The sequence below is a fragment of the Apodemus sylvaticus genome, chromosome 12, assembly GCF_947179515.1.
Source record: "Apodemus sylvaticus chromosome 12, mApoSyl1.1, whole genome shotgun sequence".
Classification (NCBI taxonomy): domain Eukaryota; kingdom Metazoa; phylum Chordata; class Mammalia; order Rodentia; family Muridae; genus Apodemus; species Apodemus sylvaticus.
The window spans coordinates 61,971,130-61,988,762 of NC_067483.1; the positions used below are offsets into that span (position 1 = coordinate 61,971,130).

General features: G+C 43.5%; 1 protein-coding gene across 3 annotated transcripts in view; it reads right to left on the bottom strand.

The window, feature by feature from the left end:
* Positions 1–17,633, bottom strand: part of Cacna1e (calcium voltage-gated channel subunit alpha1 E) — a 309,640-nt gene that overhangs the window by 278,439 nt on the left and 13,568 nt on the right. For all 3 annotated transcript variants that reach the window (XM_052200273.1, XM_052200272.1, XM_052200271.1), the window contains exons 2-3: positions 6,163–6,268; positions 5,264–5,403 (exon numbers count right to left, since the gene is read on the bottom strand). In XM_052200273.1, the coding sequence (XP_052056233.1) occupies positions 5,264–5,403; positions 6,163–6,268 (246 nt within the window). The remainder of the gene's footprint in view (positions 1–5,263; positions 5,404–6,162; positions 6,269–17,633) is intronic.

Genomic DNA, 17,633 nt, shown 5'->3' on the forward strand with positions numbered 1-17,633 from the left:
GCCTGACAAGAATTTAAACATAGAGCCTCCTGAATTCTTACCAATTCAAGAGTGATCCCACATTGTAGCAGACAGAAGTTTGTTTCAGCGGAGAAGAAAATTAAACTGATTTGGATATTTCTCGGGTCAAGATTTGTCTTGTTGAATAAGCCAATGGATGAATGAATTAAGTGTCTAAACAAGCCAATTCATGAAGAAGACAGCTGGACCTTTTGATTTACTTGTCAGGCACCAAATAGCATTACGTTAAGAGCTGGCTTTCTTTGCCATGGAGCAAGGTGCTGTATTTTAAGCCCACAGACTGAAGTCTCAGAAGGACACAGGAGAGCTTGCCTTCTTCAGACCATGGGTGCAGCTCCCACTTTGAGTTGAAATACTTCTATGATGATCTACAACCGGCTGTGCTCTATCCACTGTTTCTAGGGGACCAAAGGAATATGAATTATGGAAATCTATGACTACAGAGCCTTGAGTTAGCAAAGGTACAAGAATGAAGAATGTTGAAGAATGGGCTTAGAGACTGAAGACATGGGCTCAAGTTCCTAGATCAGTGGTTTTCAGCCTTCCTAATGCTGCAACCCTTCAATAGAGTTGGGACCCCCAACAATAGAATTGTTTCATTACTACTTCACAACTGTAATTTTGTTACTGTTATTAATTGTGATATAAATATGTGTTTTTGATGGTCTTAGCCAGCCCTGTGAAAGGGTCATTGACCACCCCCCAAGGAGCTGAAACCCACAGGTTGAAATAGTATCCTAGATAGTGTCTGCCATTTAGACACATGCCTTCTATGAGCCTCAATCTCATTATCTGGAAAATGAGGACACCAAGATCCTCACTGTAATCTAGAGCCCCCCTGCAATCCCCCTGTTGAAATTTAAGCAGCTCTGTGATGTAGCAAGACTGGTGCCATTCTGAGGTGATTTGGTCATGGGGACACCTCCCTACAGCATAGACTATATACTATAACCAGAATTGGCTACTTATGACAGGAACAGACTCCTACTAAAAGGGTGAGCTTGGTTAGTTTCCTTCAGCATATGATGTCATTGGCTCTGTGGCAATTGTCTCTTTCTTCATCAGATACCAGTATCAGCTCTTAAGACTTTTCAGATGCAAGAATTGTAAGCTATAAATCTTTTCTGTTTAAAAAAAATTTAAAAACACCCAGTGTCTGATATTTTGTAGTAGTAGAAAACCAACTCGGACAGCCCTTTTTATGGGTTTATAGGGATTATATGAAATGGTTGACTTAAACCATGCGCATCTTCAACTTACATGTCTAAAAATACCATGGAAGATTAGGGGTGGCAGATAGAATGTGGTAACTCCAGTCCCCCCCCCCACCAATACTTGTATCTTAGCAGCAGATGACAGGTCTCATGCTGAGCCAGCTGTATGATTCTATAGCACCTACCCTCCTGCCCCCAACCCTCCCGCCCCCCACCCACCACCAGAACTGAGAGCTAAGATGTTATGCAGCCTCAACCCTGAAGCATCGTGTCATGCTCCAACACTGTCAATCCTTCTGTGCACAGGAGTAGAATGTGAGATGACACCTGAAGACAAGGTGGGGAAGAAGTGCTGTCAGCAGGAATAACTCTGGATGCAGGTGTCAAGAAGGAGAAAAACAAAAGGAACATTGTATGGCATGGAGTGGGCTTTAAAAGTAGAAGTCCTGCATCAGAGATCATCATCTAAACCCCAGAATCTTTCAACAGAAAGCAGGTAGTAGTAAGAAAATGATGTAACATCCTGGGTACTAGATAACCCATCTCTACAGTCTGTTCTACCCACCTCACTAGTTAGTACTGCAATATATTAGCTGAAGTTAAGATGCAATAATTGTAAAATGTCCCCAGTTTAATGTACCACTAAGAAAGGGAGAAGAGAACACTATCAATAGTGCCATGCTAGTATTCTAAGATATGAGCTGACTCCAGAGATGGTATGCCTCCTAGCAGCAAAGCAAGGTGGTAGGTGAATATGCAAATATAGACAGTTCAATTACCCATTCCATTGCAGTGGGTCAGAACCTCAGCCCTCAACAATCAAGAGCACAGTATTCGGCTGGAGGTGGGATGGAATCAGGACCAAAGTCTTGTTGGTTCAACTAGGAAGTACCCATAGTCAAAGTTACCCAGAGAGCCATCAATGTCTGAGAAACCGCCAAGAAAACTGGGCAGACAGCACAGAGTGGATAATTGACTTGACCGAGTGCTAGCACTCCCTGGAGGTGCAGGTGAGGAATAGGAGTCTTCTTAGCTAGAGCAGCAAAAGTGCCTGGCTGGTTCCCATAAATCTGCTCCTTCAATGGTGTTGGAAGCCCTTATTAAAGTTTATATTGATCTTCCCTTGTCTGGTGAGATGGTAAGGGTCTTCTACCTCCCCATACACATCAGAGTCCCCACTTTCCACACCAGAACTACCAGATTCCACCTACAAAGTAGAGATGTCTTGTGGGTACCTTGAGGAGACTGGTTCTAAGACTCTGGATACCCAAGTTTGCACATGCTCGTGTATGTTACATAACATATCATGTTATTATCATAAATTGTATGCACATCGTCCCTCCTGGATGCTGTGAATCATCACGACCATGCAGCATAAACACTATGTAAATATTAGTTATTCTATACTGCTTAGGGAATAGAGATAAGAATGAAAAGTCTTTTCAGGCTCACTCCAGATGCATTTTCCCCAAATATTTCCTATCCACGCTTGACTGGATCTGCTCAGAAGCTAAAGATTCAGGGAACTGACTGCACTTCAACCTGTCAAACTGTCTAGTAAAGTGTAACATCCAAAAGATGTAAGTTAGAGCATCTTTAATAATTTTTTTTATCATAGCAAAAACCAGAAAGCAATCTAAGTGTCGAATAACAGGCAGAAACAAGCACCAAGCTATGTACATCCACTTAAAGTGTTCATCAGTCACCATGAAATTTCAGTAAAGTACCGAATGATGTGTGACATGCTCATCATATATCGAGAAAGGCAGCAAAATTACAGACATCCAAAAGAAAGCTCCCTTCACTTGAAAGGGGTGGAAGTAGATACCATAAGAGCTAGAAACTGCTCTTAAAATCAGAAATTGCTTTTAATCAGTGAGCAGGGATTTTTCTTTTCAGTTTTTTTCTATATTTTTTAAAAATCAATGTATGACAGTTTAAAATAAAAATGAGTGGCTTAGACTAGAAACTTCAAATGTTTTCAGTGCATATAACATTGAGCAGGACCAAATACACACACAAAAAACAAATCAATACGCTGCCCTTAGAAAGCACGTGGATGTCTGTGATCCATGCTCCTGATGACTGTGAAGGGCAAGGAAGCTACTTTTGCAGTGGTGTCGGTGACTGTGATGAACAATTGAGAAAAAAGGCCATAGAAGGCTTCTGTGACAACCCCTGCCCCCCAAAAGTAACAGCCTTGACAGAAAGCCATCGAAGAGAATTCTTAAAAAATGTGATAAAAATGCTGACATGTAGATCTCCACTTTGACGAATTGAAGGTTTCCTGTTGGGGGTACGGGTGGGGAAGGACCCTGTTTTCTTTAAGGGGCTGCCTACTGGGAGTCTGACCATGCTCCAGCAAACTTATGAGCAACACAAATTGGACTTGGATTTTTGTTTTCTTCTTCTCTCCTTTCTTTGGGTGGGGTTGGGGAAGGCCACAAGAGTAGGGATGCAGGCAGGGGAGGACTGAGAAGTGGGTGTGATCAGGGCACATGATGCGGAATTCACAAATAATCAATAAAAGTATTATGATCAAACAAAGCCAACACTAATACGATTTCAAATGGAATAAAATAACATGACTCAAGTTCTAACTGAGGAATTTTCTAATACAGCATATTTTACTAATTTTAGAGACATTTAAAACATCACTCCAGTTGCTACATTTTCTGTGAAAATATACTTCTGTGGTACTTTATATATTAAGTCATATTTAAAATGTAGCATTAGAACTTTTTTGAAAAATGGTCTACAGAAAATCCTTTCATAATGCAGTAGATACTTTCTAAACATGAACATTCAACCCTATTGTATTCACTACCCATACTGAGGCTGGCTGCTTGTAAGCTATATTCTACACTTGATCTTAGCCAAAAGGCCAAGAAGTGATGTAAGCTATATCCTAATCAACTATATCCTCAACTACTTCTCTTTCATTCAATCACAACTTGACTAAAAGCTAAAAATGTGAGCACATCATGTCTGTCTTAAAAGATGGTGTGGGTAGGTACATGGTTTCCAAGCTCAGCTTCTCAGTCTTGACCCTTGGCCAACTCCCTACAAATTTCCTTTTTCCTCATGTTTCATCAATCACAGTGGTAGCTACATAATCCCTCCCTTTAGTGTCCTATGTCTTTGCTTGTCCTCATCCAAGAGTTGGGCAGCTAAGGACAGAAATGTCCATGCCAAACACAATCCTCACCTATGCAAGATGACTCTTCTCCCCCAGCAAGCACTGGAAGGCAATGGATTCAAAGACTCACAAGCCATAGAAACCCTAGACAGTATTCTTATCACTCCCAAAGCCAGAAACCCATCACAGTGCTTCCAAGAGTGTTGGATCTACACATCATCCTCATAATCCACCATCAACATCAGACCCAAAGGAATATTCACCTAAATAAATCGCCATCCTATATGCACCTATGACACCCGGTCAGTTCTAATATATGCTATACGAAGTTCTAAGAATGACTTATCAAGTATTTTCATGTGATTCAATTTTATGCCATTAATAAATCCACAAATCATTAATTCTGTTCTCAGTGTGTTAATCTTAATTTTTAGTTCAGAAAAAGATAATTGGAATCTTCACCAATCTCCCAAAGAAACTACACCCAAGCATCTTTTGACTGATCTCTTGGGATGACCCCTTCCCTAGACCAGCACAAGCTGCTTGCTTCAGTTAAAAGGCTCCTTTTTGGAACACTAAGTGTTCAGCAAACTAGCTAGTATACAATGGGAAGCCAGGCACCCCTGAGAGTCCCTGACTCTGTCTAATGCAACATATACCCAACTCTTCCAAGAATGGGTTCTTTATGGTCCAGCTCTATGGAGACTCCCAGCCTTGATCATTTTCTTTGGCTTCTACTATACATTTGGATTTCTGTTCTCTGTGTATTCCTTGTACCAGCTACCTCATGTCATCATGAGCCTCCAAAACACACACACACACACACACACACACACACACACAATAAAGAGAGCAAGAAGGAAGGAAGGAAGCAAGAAGCAAGACTTACCCACTGAGGACCACGATGAAGTCCATGACATTCCAGCCATTACGGAGATATGAACCCTTATGGAAGATGAACCCTAGAGCCACAATTTTGATCCCAGCTTCAAAGCAGAAGATCCCAATAAAATATGGTTCTGTCTTCTCCTGCAAGGATGAAGAACAGAGGAACAATAAAGTAATTATTCTTTATCAGACTCAGGCAAAGGCACACCTTGACCATCTCCTATACACCCATGATGGCCAGCCTTGTATATGGGTACAGCTTAGGTTACTGAAGCTCCAAGAGGACCTGAAGCTCCATGGAATATAGAGAGTAGGGGAAAGGGATGTAGAAATGGACATATGAGTCCCACCTGGGGACTAGACATTTCCCTCCTGGAAGTCCCTGATGGTATAGCATTGCCCAGAAGAAGTTTATTTCTCCATTCTTGGGTCTATACCCTGGCTGGAAACTTCAGAGTTCTCACACCTGGGTCATTTGTGTAGCCGCTTGCCCATGTGTTTAGATTTAAAATAATTTGTGTCTTCTCTTCTGGAGGAATACATTAGACATGTGAATCATTCCTTCAGGAGAATACAGATGTCGGCATTTAGCAAGTTCATAACCACCAACACACTTGGTTTTCAGCATCCTCCCTCCCCGTTCCTTCTCACTCCAGTCCCTTAGGAAAGAGGAGTGAAGCAAATGGCCCACGTGCCTGCCCTTTCTTCTTGCCTGACTGTCATGTGATATACACACAGTTATTTGCAAAGCCCTCTTCCTCCTGAGTCCCAGCAGGGTTTATTGTAACTTGTCCCTCAGCAAAGAATAAAGACTTCACAGAGCTGTATGAGAAAGGAAGTGGGGGAAGGGAGGTTGAGTCAAGGAAACCCAGAGGAGAAAAGAAGAAAGCAGGCACATACCAGTCGTCGAGACATTGGGGTCTTGTCATCCTCAGGAAGATGCTGCTCCAGGGCCAGGACGATGCAGTTGGCAATTATGGTGGCCAGGATCATATACTCAAATGGCGTGAAGCAGAGGAGTTAAGGATCAAGTTCATGTAAGAGGGAACACAGCCTCTAAGATCACCATATACATACACATACAATTTTCTTCCTGCTGACCCTTGCAGCATGATTGATTTATACTAGCAAACAGGCAGGCACAATCATGTACGATCCTTCATATAGGAGGCCTTATCATTTAGGACCGGTCTGTGAAGACAAAGCATTTTCTTTAAGAAAAGGAAGCAGGCAGGAAATGTTAGACTTAGGCATATGTCAGATACTCCAATCACTGGGTGAAATAAAACATATATCCAGGAACTAAACGGGGCTTCAAATTGATGGGGAAGGAAAAAAGCAAGAATCCTGCTCTTCCCATGCTTCAGGTGTCTGGGCAGAAGAACCAGCTTTGGCCTCAATAAAGGCCAAGCTGTAGCTGTCTGTCACCCTTTCAGAATTGCATCTCGAGTCATCCTTCTCTCCAGAACCTGCTCAGTTGAAGGAAAGAAGAGTCCCTGGAAAGAAACCATTCCCCCACCCCTTTCTGTTTTAATATCTGAAAACAGAAGGAACATTTGGACTCATCGTCTCCTACGATTCTGCATTTATAGGTAACAGAAAGGCATAGCAAGGGTCAGAATCTCCCATGGCAAAGAGTCCAGCTTCTGGGAATCAAACTGTGAATCCAATGAGTAAATATACAAGTTTTCCCCTGCTGTTTTTCTGAAGATCGGTGAGGCATTCTCTGTGCGGTTTTTGAAGAAAAAACAAAAACAAAAAAACATGATTCAAAGCAGGCTTCCTGGCTCCTGAAGAAAGGCTTTGTGGCAAGCTTGGGAGAGGTGGGGCCATGGCTAGGAAAGAGAAATACCAGCTCCCTCCCAGGGCCCAGTCATCCTGCAGGTTGGGATTTCATTCTGTAATTACTGTTATGACAAACACGAGCCAGATGTGTCACTAGTCTCAAAGTTCAACCTATTCTCTGGCAAATTCCACAACTCAGGTGGGGGAAGGTAGTCTATTTCACAAAGAGGGGAGGACAAAGACCATTCTCCTGTCACCCCTACAGAGCAAGGCTGCTGGTATAGGACAGGGCCTAAACACTCTTTAGTAGTACAGAACACTGATCATACTGAAGTACCCTGAGGCCTCTCTTCCCATCTCCACTGTAAACCCGTGTTAGTGCCATCAAATGGGTATCCAGGGATCTCTGGGGAGGGACAAGCAGCCATCAAGTATGCACAAAGACATTAGTAGCTCTCCAGTTGCTCTGGTCCTGGGCTAGCACAGGAAGCTGAGGAGAAGGTAACTTTTCTAGTCCACCACATTTGGTAGTTCCATCTCATCCCCACCACCATCATTTCCACGGATCCCTGAGTCGCAGGCATTCTCCCACAGCTGGCAGTCCCTCCTTCACACACATCTCCAGTTCACACACAGCATCCCCAACCCGGAAAGTCTCTGCTTTCTCATGCTCAGGTGCCTGATCTGGAAAATGGATGAGCCTCGTTGGACTTCCAAATGGACTTCTGCCCCAGATTCTACTATGCTTCCTGAAGCCCTCACAGCTGAAGGGAAGCCCATAAATACTATTAGACACCCTTTCTGCTTCCCACTCTGGAAGCTAAGGGAAACCTCTGAGATCTACACTGGCATGCACACCCATTGTCCTAGGACAAGTCCCACCCAACACACACCCTGGAAGGGTCACCAGAGCACAAAGATCAGAAGGAGTACCCCTCTGTCATGTGGCTGGCACTAACCTTGAGCTTTTCATGTTGTGTGGCAAAAGGCTAATCCCATGGGGCCCAGCGTCCCACAAGACAGGCTGAGCTAGGCTGAGCTTGGTGCTGCTGCCTGGAATTCCAAGATGAATCTGATGACAGAGAGAATAAGGCAAAAGTGGTGGCTGAGGAATTTCTGACCTTGCCTGGGAACTTGGTCCAGAAAGGAAACTGACAGTGTGCCAAAGCAGCATTGATGAATGGCTGCAGAAGCTGAGGGCATCTGGGGTGCTGCCTCTACAATGTAGGTCACAAAATACTAGTGCTACAGAAAGTTGCAATCAAATAAATGAGGGAAGCCCGGGTTAAGTAAAGTTAAGTAGGTTCCTTCCCAGCGGGTCTGCTTGGAGCCTTTCATGCTACTGTACACAGTTTGTGACTGCACACAATGGCGTGGGGAGGGGTACACAGCACACTCCAGACTTGCTTCACCAGGCAGTCCTTTGTTCAGAGCATCTCTCTTGGGATTAGCACTCACAGGAACATAGTTAAGAGCCTTCATTAAAACAACAAACACAAACAAACAAAAACCAGGTGTTATTGGCCATCACAAGTTGAGGAGGGGCTAGTATCTCTGAATCGAATGATTCATTTATTGCCTCTTCCATGTAACCACAGACACACATGTGCGTGCGCACACACACACACACACATGCACACACGCACACACACGTATGCCAAGGCTATTAATAAAGTTGTTCACAAAAACACTGGGCTTACCTGTTTATTGCCCATGGTTAGAAGTGCCCAGTGCAATATCAGAATCCCACTCAGCACCTCCATGGACCCAGTAGCTACTTGGGAAGAACTGGCATAGAACCCTTTCTCATTCAAGCTACATAAGCCTCTGCCTCTTGTGAATCCATTGGGCCTGTGATTGTCTGAAGGGAACCAATGAAACAGAAAGGCCTGGGAAACTAAGGGCAGAGGTTTTGCCTGTCCCTGGTGGCCAACCCTTTGCTTGGAAATAATGGGTATCTAATGATTGATATTTAATGAATAAGGGACTAATCAATACATAGATAGAACAGGGACACCAGAGCCTGGGTTATCATAAAAAGACATCCTACATTCCCTCTACACAGTATCCCCGTCTGAACTTTTGTACTGCATACTGTGGGCATACATTATCTATCAAAAAAGAAAAAGAGCTAGCATGCACAGACATTCTCTTTAATGTTAAGAGAGAGGGAAGGGGGGTAGGGCCCTGCTTTGCTGGAAGGATAATGAGTTTTCTCTGAGTAATAGGGTTATTTTCATTTTTCTCTTTACTCCTTTATCCATTGTCTGACTGTTATAATGAGCACGTATTAACTTATAATCATAAAATCAATTAAAGCTATATGTATTCAGAGGGATTAAAAAAAATCAAACCAATACCAAAATCCACCATCAACCTGGATATAAAGAAGGCGATCATGGAAACCTGCCCAAGATCCACCAAAGATCAAATGCCGGTGAACAAAGGCCTAGACCGAGTCAAAGAAGAACATGACCATAAAAGCGCTTCAAGCTTGCAAAGAAGCTTCCCCTCTATCTTACTGTCTGCTCGCTAGGGGCCTCACTTCATAAACTTTCCTGGCAACCTTCCCAAACACCCCTCCACTGCTCCCTCGCTCCAAGCCGTTAATGAGGACTTGAGTGTCTACAGCTCTCCCTTCTCCTTCCCTGTCTAGCAGCTTCAAGACAATCATTAGGGAAATGATAAAAATAGGTTCGCTTATTGATTTATCCCTTTTACCCAATGCTCCTTCCTTCAACCAGTTGACTCGTTTCCTTAGCAACACAGCTAATTTGAGCAGCATGGCTCGGCCCGCACACCTGCCATTTGTTTAGTTCCTTCTTTAGCAGAGAAAGCTGGGGCAAGACAGAGGGTGGACCGAGTGCGGCTGTGGTGCTGGCTCTGCTTGCCAACAGAACCCTAGGAACCCGGGATGGGGTCAAACCTTGCACTGCCCTGTAAAGAAAGCTTCCCCCATCTAAGCCAGCCTCTTGCCTTCACAACTGTAGCTTCAGGCCAGGGGAAGACTTAGGCTGCAGGAAGCAAATGTGTGTGTGGGGGGGATGTCTTAGGGAAATATGCAGCCCTATCTGTGGGGTGTTCTGAGACCCCTCTGCTCTCAGCTGTCCCTTCCCAGAGCCTTTATCACCATCACCATCACCATCACCATCACCATCTCCATCTCCATCACCATGCACAAAGTGAATGAATATGATCTGAGGGCCACCAGGGACAGGCAGGTTGACAGAACATGTTGTTCTCTTTGAGTTCCAGGCCTAATGGAGAAGAGACTTCTGTAGGTCAAGAAAGTGACCACACTGGCAGTGGCCAGAACTCTAGGGACTCTCTACCATTGATCACTGGCTCCCAGGAGACAGATCTCAACCTCCATTAGCTATCCTTAACTCTAGCCTCAGACCCAGGACAACTGCCTACAAGAAGGTCCGAATCCTCTTCCTCTTCAGCCTTCTTGTTTAGGGATGTGTGATTTGAAGAGATGTAGTCAGACAACTGCCTTTGATGCTTTTGCACATGTCACCGCTCCTTGGCTGCACATAAATGTAATAATATGTGATTATTAACTAGAAAACAGAAGCTGGGAAAGAACCTGTCTATTGCATGATTCTGTCAGAAGCTCTGTTCCAAAGAGACACTGTAAATGCAAATAATAAATAGTAAGACACAGCCTTTCAAGGGCTATATGACTGAAAAAAAAAATCAGGTTCTTGTGCCAGACATAGAGAGCGAAGGAGAGAATGAGACTTAGCAATGAGAAACAGGAGTCAGGACTCTCATGCAAAAGTTGCCCCAATAAGGTGCTTAAAGGGAAGGCCACTGCCACCCACTTCTGTAGAAGAAACTAGAAAGACAAAAGGACCAGCCCAAAATGGCAGGTGAACTCAAGGCCCTAAACAGATCACGGTCACATTTATTACCCTACTAAATCAATTCTTAAGTGTCTGCTGCTGCTTGAGGCTTTGGGAAGAGCATCTGTCTGTGGTCACAGTCTCAAGGAGGGGGCTGACTGGCTACAGCTATGATCTAACACCAAAGACATCTACCCCAGTGAAGATTTTAAAAGAAAATTATGGTAATGGGCCTCCGGGAAGAAAGCAAAGACATTTGGCCCAGGACCTCCTGGGAATATGGAGAGCTCTTCCAAATAGCGTTCCCCAGAGGAGGATTTATGAAGCTGATGGCTCTGATGCAATCTCTTCCAGTGATTAGAGGGGACATTAATCACACCCAGGGCCAGAGCTAAGAACAGGAGGGATTGAGCTGCCACAGAGGTCTGGCTCCAGCTCCTGCAGACCCTGACAGAGACACAGTGAGATCATGCAAGTGAGACTGTATCCACTCTGGCTGAGGCCACAGAGGAAAAACACATCTGTCCTGCAGCGATGAGTAATAGTGAAGAGGCCAGACCTGTGCCGAAACCACAGACATGGCCATCACTGTGGTCATTGTGTCAACAGACTGTGTTTTCATTCCCACCCTTTCCCAGGCTAATGTCCTTCCAGGACTCTCTACTGCCTAACCTGTCTACACATGCCCTTCAGTCTGAAGGGGAAATTCACACCTGTTCGAGCAGCCCTATGCCTGATCAATGCCTTTAGATGGAGGACATTTCACCACTTTCTCTCCTGATCATAGTGGGAGTTGGGGCACAGGAGAGGAAGAAGGGGATGAAAGGATAGAACTTCAACATGACTTTCTAAGGCCTCTGAGCGCTCATTCCTCTGGCCAGCCTAGCAAGATGGACCAGCCAGAAGGGAGTGAAAACCAAAGTTTCCTGGAAAGAAACTGTGCCTTTCTCTGAGTCTTTTGCAAAGCTAATCAAGTAATTAGAACTTCAGTGATTATGGAGAGGCTGGAGTGTTGTTGAGTCTGCCTCCTCCAAAGTATAATTTATCCCGGGTTATTAGCAGAACTTGTGACTATCAGATTAAAAACCTTTTAGGATGGTTTGACTAAGTAGGGCACTAACTTTCAGCAACACAAAAGCTGCAAATGTCATCTGATACTATAACATATCAACATACGGACGGTCCTCACATCTGGAATAAGCTGTGTGCTCAGATCCATTGCCCCATTTCTTCAAGCCTTGCTTTTGGGTTCTGTCTCTGTCCAGAGCAGATGAATTCAGGCTGGCCCCATGGTCCCTCTCAGGGCAGGAGAACTAGCATTCTGGGCTTGTCTATGTGCATCACCAGAGCCAGCTCTGACAGCAAATGTAAAACTCCATCACATTCCTCTTCACATTCCCTCCCACCATGACAGGAAAACTGTCCTGGAAGTAGAAACGTGAGACAGAAGTTCCTGAGTAGCCCATGCTGTCCTTCTTCATGGTCTGATTGCTGCCCTCGGATCAAATTTTCTTACCTCCCAGTCTTGTCTTAAAAGAGAGAGGGAAGGGGGTTCTTTAAAAGAGAGCCCTTCTTCTTTTTAAAAACAAAACAAAACAATACACCATGTGACTTCCAGCCTTAACATCAGTTTTCTAAGTTTGGTTACCATGGTGGTGGGATGCAACCAGCCATCACCATGACAACTGCTTCTTTTCCAATCCCCATCTGACAGGCAACCCTGAACACTCATGAACCTCTTTCAACCCACCCTACCCCTGTCAAAAAATAAAAATGCCATCACCCCTACTTCTAACAACCCCAAACCTAGTGAATGAATGGCAAGAAATGCATCAGTGAGAACACAGCATGGAGGCGGAGGGACCCTCGGAAGGCCTTCTGCCTCCGGGAAAGACTAGCTGTACGACTGTGGAGGTCAGTGGACTCGGATACTCAAGACAAATGATCTTTAGTGTTACTCTCTTGTCAGCTGTGAAACCATGTCTCACCTTTTGTGGCATCTAGATCAAAGAACTCTGTCTGACTTCCAAGACCCTGTTCCCTACAAAAATCCATAGAAAGGAAGGTGACATTTTGCTACTTTGGAGAGGCAGAGGGACAGATGATAGGTGGCAGACAGTTCTAGACCAATCTGTACCACATAACTGCCGGGGAATAGTAATACATACTTCTGAATAAGAAGACAGCCCTGCCCTCCCCTTCTGTTACACCTGCCCACTCCAGTGGCAGTCACCTGGAAAAGTCTAATAAATTCATTTGTTATGTGTCTGACTGGATTTTGGACTTACAACAGTTGTCATTCCACACGTGGTTCTGGTGATCGAGAGACAAATGACTGAATGAAAAGGTATGCACTAAAAGCCTCAGATCAAAAAACAAAACATCAGTGAGGAAATTACTTGTTTCAGAAACCAGAATTAGTATTTTGATGACACTCTGACAAATTTGGGTCCATCAAGACTGCTGGCTGCAACTTGTACTTTAGGGGGGAAAACATGAGCTACAATGAATAGCCACACCCCAAGCTGTTCATAGAATCATGTATCACTAGGCAGGCATTAAATGCTGCTGAGAACATTATCAAGCAAGAAAATGAAGTACTTCTTGCTAAAGAGATCCTAGATGGTCACTCTGAGAGCTTTTGAGTAGGACACCCTCTCTCCCAAGGGCAGATCTAAGAGAATACAGAATATACAGAATATGGATCTGCTACTGTCTATAAAAAATGGATTATTTTGTTGAGAGGTAATTCAAATGCCATGCTAATATATATACCATCAGGGAGAAAGCCCTCATGTATAGCACTTGCAAATACTAGATTGTCAATATTATCCCTCTGACCAGTTTTGCACTACTAATTTACATCAGAGATTGTAGAACATACACAGAAGACACTCAAGAGTATGGAGAGGCCAGTCTCAGCATATGACTTACTGTAAGTCCTGTGTTTCTAGAAGATTGTTAAGAATGTTCGGGGATTCCTCCATTTGATGGACATTATGCTAAGTCAACCTTCATATGCTTAGAAGTTACTTAACCAGGAGGAATCAAGGTTAAGAAAAGTCTTCGGTAAGGAACTCAAGGGCCTGCCAGGTCAACTGAAGGCCTGAGGGTTCTGTCCCTCACCCTAAGATTTTTAGATCTGTCTTCAGGAAGTCTTGGATCAGACAAAAGTCTGCCTGAAGAAGCTGTAGGTGAATGGTTCTGTCAACCCAATGTCCCTTAGAATTAATTAGTTTATTATCTTAGACTGAATTCCAGGGTACCCAGGGACTTCAGCTCTTTCACAACAGCCTGTAAGGGAAGTGAGAAGAATCCACCTGTGATCAAAATGCATACATAAAAAACAGAAACAGCTGGGCATGGTAGTACACACTGAAACCACCATTCCCTTGAGGCTCAGGCAAGAGTCTCTTGAGTTCCAGGTAGGCCTGGACTACAGAGCAAACACATATCTCACAAAATAGGGTGGAAGAGAGGGAGGGGGAGTAGATAAATGAAGAAGGGAGGAGGAGGAAGCCAGGTAAATGGACTAGATAGAAAGCAAGTGGATCTGTGCCTCAACTGAACTACAGAATCACTAGAGACATTTTCAAAAGTTAAAGTATTGTATCCCATCTCCAGATATTTTAATATGCCTTGGCTACTATTGAGTCATCAGCATTTCTAGATACCTGCAGACTTGTCCTAATGTTCAGTCAAGGGGAAACTCATGATTTCAATACTATAGGCTAGTAGTGTCCTCAAACCAGACCGACCCCATTGACAATCACAGAAACTGAGATCCCAAAGGCAAACAAGGGACAACCAAAGGGAACATCAGATTTCTGACTATCTAGCACAGAGTTCATCTATGACACGAATACAAAGACTGAAATAACAAGAAGAACAGGAACCCCTATGGGTGTCAGCCTCATGCCCTCCAAAGACTTGGGAGGTTTTCATCAGAATAATCAAATACAAATACCCTAGTTTCCTCACTTGAAGGGAATATCCAGAAATAAAGATAAAAGGAAGGAAGGAGAAAGAAGGAAGGAAGGAAAGAGAGAGGGAGGGAGGGAGGGAAAGAAGGAATGCATCTTAGAATTTTTGCTTATAACTTTCACAGGGCTATCCTTAAAAAGGATCTGTTATCTTTAAAGCAGGGTCTGGATAATTTCCCTCTTTCTGGGTCACCGAAAAGCCAGGAAATACTCTGAGAGGACTGTCACCCACTCTCCCGCCTGATGGTAGAAGCCCCTGATGGGTCCTGTCCTATTGCTTCATCTCATGTATGGTTCTCCAGCGTCATTTTTGGGAACATCATGAATCCTTTAGCTCATCATCACAGTATTTGCACCAGGTGGCTTCATCTATATGAACTAGGCTCCTCTTGCCTACCTGCACTTTTTGTGACTTAAGTCCTTTTTTATTAATCTTTATCTGTACATACACTCTTCCAGATCACCCCAAAGCACCAAAACCACATACTAACTAACAGAAAAAGAAGGAAGTCTTGGACGACGATGAAGCGGCTGGAGAGAAGAAGACTGAGCCAAGAAGGACCACAAATGAAACAGAAGAGAAAATGGGATCAAAAAAACTGTTGGTCAGGTGTTGTTTCTAAAACAAAAGCACAGTCCTTCTGTTTTAACTAAATGAAGACTCAGGAGCCAAATGCTGGGGAGAAAGCCTATGAGCTCAGAGAGACAGAGTAAGCACCAGCTGACCCTCATACTTCACAGGCATACTTCACAGAAGGTGAAAGCTACTCCTCCTTCTTGATACTGTCTAAAAAACTCTCCAAACTGAATGCCCCTCCTTTCTACTTGCTGTGCATCTCTCTATCCCTCCTCCTGAGTTCCTCTCATTCTCTATGGCTTTTGTCCTATGCTCACTCCCTGTCAACTGGTTGGTTGCTTGCTCCACCTCTTGACCTGTGGTTGACTATATTTAATCTTTTTTAAAAAAAAAAACAATAAACAGAACAGTCCAGGATTAAAGGTCTGTGTTAGGGCTGAGCCACACCACAACTAGAAACAGGTTTTTCCAGTATACAATCTCACAGTATGATCAAATATCCTTCAGCACTCTTGGATTAGAGGTGCGTGCTAGGCCTGAGTCACACCACAACTAGAAACAGGTTTTTTTCAGTATACAATCTTGATGTTCACAGCATGTTCTAGCAGACATGCAGTCACCTACTACCTTGTAGTAGGTCCCTTGAGGCCTTTGACTTTCTGTTTTCCTACAGATAACTAAGAGTCTAATCAGAATTTCTCCTAGAATCTTGTAATTCTAATGCTCTATTATTCTGTGTTGTTACTGGGGCAACCTACTGGGAAGGCAAGTAGGGGAGATAAAAATGACCATCCATTATTACAATGAAAAGAAATTGCTTTAGGTGAAGCTACAAATGAAAAAAAATTATTGATAGCATTCATATTGGAAATCTTGTCATAGCAGGACATTTTTAAAGTGTCAGATGTCCATAGAAATTATCTATATTTTCAAGGATTGGAAATCCATGAGCAGAAGGATTAACTGGAAACTTCTGGCAATAGTGAGAAGTGGTCTGGGTGTGAACATAAGACCGTTTTCCTCAAACCTCTACAAGCTTTTCCTTCCCTCTTTCAAGATAACTTCCTTCTGCAGCCTTCATGCCCCAGCTTTTAAAAAAACCCAAAAGCAGAAGCATCCAATGAGTAAAAGTTCAAGGAGAGGTCATAAAAGCTGCCACCTCCACAACGCGATCCCACTCGGGTACCCTGGAGCAGGGAGGGAGGCTTTCGGAGCACTGAAAAAATGAAAACCCCACGAACTAACACATGCCAATGGTGAAAGGAAAATTGGTGTTTTCAAACCAAAGCTTCTGGGCAAAGCAATGGAGTTCTTATAGCCAATGGGATCGGGAGAAAATGAGAATAGTCAAAGATCTAAGATTCCAACCCAAACTTGCATCCCAGTGACACAAGCCAAGAAGTCCCAGGCTCATTTCATAGTGCCTATGAGAACTTTGCACTTCTCTGACTCAGTTAGAGGTCCTTCTCTCTGCATGGGTTTAGCCTCATGCTCAGTGGGTACCATAAATACACACAAGCAGTTCACAGTGCTATCCCAAGAAGAAATCCCTTTAGAGAAGCCTAGCTTTTCAGTCTTCTATCAAGATAGTGGGGTACTAGCAAGCAGAGCTGGTAAGACCACAGCTGTTTGTGACCTTGCCCTAGCTGATAGTAAAGAACAATGAATTAAATCCCAATAGGTCTCAAAAACACACTATAGAGTGACCATTAGACAATAACCATTTGTTAAAGCTTGCTTTTCTCCGTCTGTTCCTGAGAGCTTATAGCCCTGGTAGACTGTCTTTATACAATGCTGATAAGATCATACAATAAAAATAAAGATAAAAGAAAAAAAGAGAAATGGCCTACCTTACTGAGAATATTATTCTCAACAAAGTTCCTTTCAGACAGAAGTATGCAAACTTCTAGATAATTATAATATCCTAGAACTTGTTTCTGTGGTTTGTTACCTTGAGTTTGTCCATTGACATTTGTGATGAAAATGAGCCCATGGCCTGGGTATTCAATGGTATCATTTTCTACCCTCTGTCACCAGACAGATTGTCCAGAAGTGCAACACCCTATTCACAGAACTTGAAGAGGGGCAATAATCTCAAAAGTAAATACTTGCACACATAACTCTCTATAAGGGAGTGCCATCTTGTGAAAATGTCCAGATCCTCTGCATTTGCATAGG